The sequence below is a fragment of the Aplysia californica genome, unplaced genomic scaffold, assembly GCF_000002075.1.
Source record: "Aplysia californica isolate F4 #8 unplaced genomic scaffold, AplCal3.0 scaffold00118, whole genome shotgun sequence".
In the NCBI taxonomy this organism is placed as follows: domain Eukaryota; kingdom Metazoa; phylum Mollusca; class Gastropoda; order Aplysiida; family Aplysiidae; genus Aplysia; species Aplysia californica.
The window spans coordinates 128202-129606 of NW_004797388.1; the positions used below are offsets into that span (position 1 = coordinate 128202).

At 41.3% G+C, this 1405-nt stretch overlaps 1 protein-coding gene across 1 annotated transcript in view; it reads left to right on the forward strand.

The window, feature by feature from the left end:
- Positions 1 to 1204, forward strand: part of LOC101848283 (retinol dehydrogenase 16) — a 4953-nt gene extending 3749 nt beyond the window's left edge. Inside the window, exon 3 of the mRNA XM_013081149.2 lies at positions 1113 to 1204. Within this exon, the coding sequence (XP_012936603.2) occupies positions 1113 to 1204 (92 nt within the window). The remainder of the gene's footprint in view (positions 1 to 1112) is intronic.
- The last annotated feature ends 201 nt before the right edge of the window (positions 1205 to 1405 follow it).

The following is a 1405-nucleotide window of genomic DNA, read 5'->3' on the forward strand; positions in this document are numbered from 1 at the left end:
CCCTCTCTCTCTCTCTCTCTCTCTCTCTGTCTCTCTCAACATTCTCCCATCTTTCACACCACCTTTGCTACTCCCGTCTATCAGCACCAAATCACCAGACCCGCGTAATGCCCCCTCCCAGATCAGCAGCAGTGCATGCGAGTTTTGGTTCGTGTTTGGCCCACCGACTCGTACCTACACGATTACCGTTACCCCGACTAATCTGTTTGATAGGAGAGTTTGTGTCGTTGTGTTACAACGTTCGCCGGCCCTGCCTGATTCACACGCCAAAACTTGGTTTTAAGGACATATCCCCAGTAAAATCAGCGTGTCTGTCATTTGAAGACTGAATAAATTCAATCATTCCATGTAAGACGATATTATTTCAGGGAATCAAAAACTTGGTTTTAAGACATAGCATTATCCTTAGCACAATCAGCTGTCTGTCATTTATATATTCAATAAATTCAATTCGGGGTAAGTCAGTATTGCAGGGAATCGTTGACATGGTTAATTGTGTAACTTATATTGCTTATGTGTATAGGTTGGTTTTTTTTACATTTGTTTAGTATTTACGATTAAACAAAACTTTTGTAAAATAAAGGAATTATTATAAGTATTGTTTTCAATGTAAAAACTCACAAAAAACTTTATTACAAAGAAATGTGGATTTAAAGTTGCAGGGCTGCTTTTACGTTTTACTCGGTCTAAATATTATTATAGTCGAACCTGATCGGACAACCACCTGTTTAAGACAAATCACCTATCCAAACAACCTCTTTCCACTTTTCCCTCGTATTTTTAAGAATATAATAGTATATCCAAAAGGACCTAAGTATGTCTAAGATGACAATTTTTCTCCCCGACAGTGAGTCCTCGTCTTGAACAGGTTCTACTGTATACTGTATAACTGTATAGATCTACCCTAGTTTTGCATTCAACCGAGCGGTATCGACAAATTAGGGTGTATGCAAAAGGACCTAAATATGTCTAAGATGACAATTTTTCTCCCCGACAGTGAGTCCTCGACTCGAACAGGTTCTGCTGTATACCATAGTTTTGCATTCACCCAGGCGATATCGACAAATTAGGGTGTATCCAAAAGTCCCGGTTTGTGCTCTTGTTTGTGTCAGCGGTAAGGTCAAACAGAGTTATCTCCCTGCTTGTTGCCTCAACAGATGTGTCTTGTTCTGTGTCAGGGGCCAGGGAGGTGGGAATAGAGTAGGATGAGGGGAGGAGGATTTTGAAAAAAAGGGGGTGAAAGGTGGGAGGGATCTAACATCTAAATAATTTCCACACTCAGGCCATCTCGAAACAACATTCACACCGTAATTTACGTCTTCAAAGTTTAAGACAGCGAAAGAAGTACCCAGCCAGCCCCCTCTTGACCGCACTCACCCTTACTTACCTTCACTTGACCCCCCCC